The 2508-nt window shown below is 44.3% G+C and overlaps 1 protein-coding gene across 1 annotated transcript in view; it reads right to left on the bottom strand.

The window, feature by feature from the left end:
• ITM2B (integral membrane protein 2B) overlaps positions 1-2508 on the bottom strand; it is a 28891-nt gene that overhangs the window by 12668 nt on the left and 13715 nt on the right. The window contains exon 2 of the mRNA XM_032788144.2: positions 1314-1442. Coding sequence (XP_032644035.1) covers positions 1314-1442 — 129 coding nt within the window. The remainder of the gene's footprint in view (positions 1-1313; positions 1443-2508) is intronic.

The raw sequence follows: 2508 nt of genomic DNA, 5'->3' as shown, positions 1-2508 counted from the left end.
GGGACACCGCCCAGAGGCCAATACCGTCGATTTGTGGCCACACTAACCCTAACCCGACATGGCAATACCGATTTCAGCGCTACTCCTCTCGTCGGGGAGGAGTACAGAAATCAGTTTAAAGAGCCCTTTATATTGATATAAAGGGCCTCATTGAGTGGACGGGTGCAGGGTTAAATCAGTTTAACACTGCTAAATTTGGTTTAAACGCGTAGTGTAGACCAGGCCTCAAGCTAACACTGTAGTGCAGACAAGCTCTTAGACTTGCTCCTGGTAACCATAATATAGCTAACATCACTCTGAATTTCATCTACTGAATCTGATAAAGTCTAAATTGGTACAATTCATAGAGAAAGCCAGGATCCAGAACAGAACAGCAAGAATAGAACAGAAAGGTATAAGAAGATGCAAGTTAAATTAGACCCCTCCAGCTCCTCTGTGCTGTTTGATCAGTTTAGACTTCTGCAGACATTAGCAAATGGATGTAAATAGGTCCAAAGGATCAAGTGTCTGGAAATCAGGCTGTCAGGGAATGGGATTTTCCTGGGAACCCTCCATGCACAGATCTTGCCCCTCCCACAAATAGAAAGGAAGAGTGTCAGCTGCCACTATGGCACGGTTTCCCACCCTTGGCCAAACATAGTGTGTTCCACATGGCTGGAGTCTGTTTCGGGGGTGGGGAGGGATTGGATATTAGGCAGACAGACACATTAGCTACCCCACCAGCCCCATGAAATTCAGGGTCTGTATTATCATAATTCCCACAGAATCCCCATGAAGTCACAGGGGTATCCCTTGTAGCAGAGCTCCAATGGAACTGCACTGCCAGGGAGGCCGAGCCAATGCAGGGTGTAAGGCCTCTGTAGAGATAGCTCTGGAGTCCTGCAGATCCCAGGTTCAGGGGCTTGCTCAAAGGCCTACTTCACAGGAGGATGGGGGCAAACCGCTCTCCCCAACTGAACAATAGGGGAGAATTCTGTGGAATTTCCTGCCTCAGAAGTCTCTCTGAGTGTTTCCTCAATAATCTGGCCCAAGGAGTCTTATACCACCTTACACATTCCCTCTGAATCTGGTCATACGTGGAGGAGAGTAATTTATCCCAGAGTGAAACTGCCAAAGACACCACTCTTCATGAATTCCCAAATGGCCTATCAAAGGAGGAAGATTGAAAATAATTTCTGAAAAAGCTATACATCCAGCCCTTAAACCTATAGAAGAGTAAATGTGAAGAGAGAGAACCAGTAGCACTCTCTTGCTCACTCTCTACTAAACGCAGTGCATATAGTCCTTTACTACACAAAATGTATTTAGCTTACCTGGAATGCAAAATATTTGTACAGATAGGCACCACCAAGTATCACACCAGCAAGCATAAAAGCCACTCCAAAGCACATACACCAACACCAAGCTCTCCTCTGTCCAACAGGCACCACAGCTTCAGGGTCCTAGAAACATATCAAAGGGAAATTGTCAACATAACATTCCAAAAGAGACAAAAGATTGTGGATGTACCTGTCTATTTAGTGTAAACATTTCCAGCATCATTAGAAAATATTAGGTAATTTTATTTCATATTTGGAAAAAAATACTTTAAACTTATTCCATGTTAAGGTTTACCTATGGTGAGATTATGATGAGATAAAAACAGCTATAAATGCCGCACTCTCTTACTGACATCTTCTTGGGCTGACCCATCAACTGGTTACTAACATCAAAAGCATGTAAGCCGAGGAGTCATGGGGAGAGTTCAGGAATGGTGAAGTCATTTGATGCATCATTTCTCTCACAGCTGAGCTTTTCACAGGTTGTGTCCAGAAAAGTATCCATTTTTAGGTTAATTTTTGTGAAACAATAGCATGTAAGGGACCCGGATTCAGAAGAAGCATTAGGACACACTTCAGTATGGTACAATTTAAGAGATTTGAGGAATAAGCAGCTTATGGCAAAATCTGGCCCCGTGATATACGACTGTGATAGGTGAAGAAGAGGGAAATGCATACTAGAACTCTTTTGAGCAACAGATTGCCAACTAAGGTAGTAGCCAGTTCCCTATACTACCAGCACAACAGAGCATTGTTAGGCCCCACTCTGTACATACTGTGCTACACGTGAGGGATGCACAGTGCTCCTCTTTGGAGCAGTAGTAAGGAGTACCATATCATGCATTTCCTCCTCAAGCCATCTGGAGCTGGTGCTTGCAGGAGGACACCTATGTCTGTATCACATGATCAACATCTGGTCATATGTGGAGGAGGGTAATTTATCCCAAAGTGAAACTGCCAAAGACACCACTCGAGTCATGAATTCTCAAATGACCTATCAAAGGACAAGGACTGAAAATAATTTCTGAAAAAGCTATACATTCAGCCATTTGCATTTGGGGGGGAGGGATAGCTCAGTGGTTTGAGCGTTGGCCTGCTAAACCCAGGGTTGTGAGTTCAATCCTTGAGGGAGCCACTTAGGGATCTGGGGCAAAAATCAGTACTTGGTCCTGCTAGTGAAGGCAGGGGG

The sequence above is a fragment of the Chelonoidis abingdonii genome, chromosome 1 (assembly GCF_003597395.2).
Source record: "Chelonoidis abingdonii isolate Lonesome George chromosome 1, CheloAbing_2.0, whole genome shotgun sequence".
Classification (NCBI taxonomy): domain Eukaryota; kingdom Metazoa; phylum Chordata; order Testudines; family Testudinidae; genus Chelonoidis; species Chelonoidis abingdonii.
The sequence above is the reverse complement of the archived record's forward strand: the minus strand, read 5'-3'. Positions and strand labels throughout refer to the sequence as shown.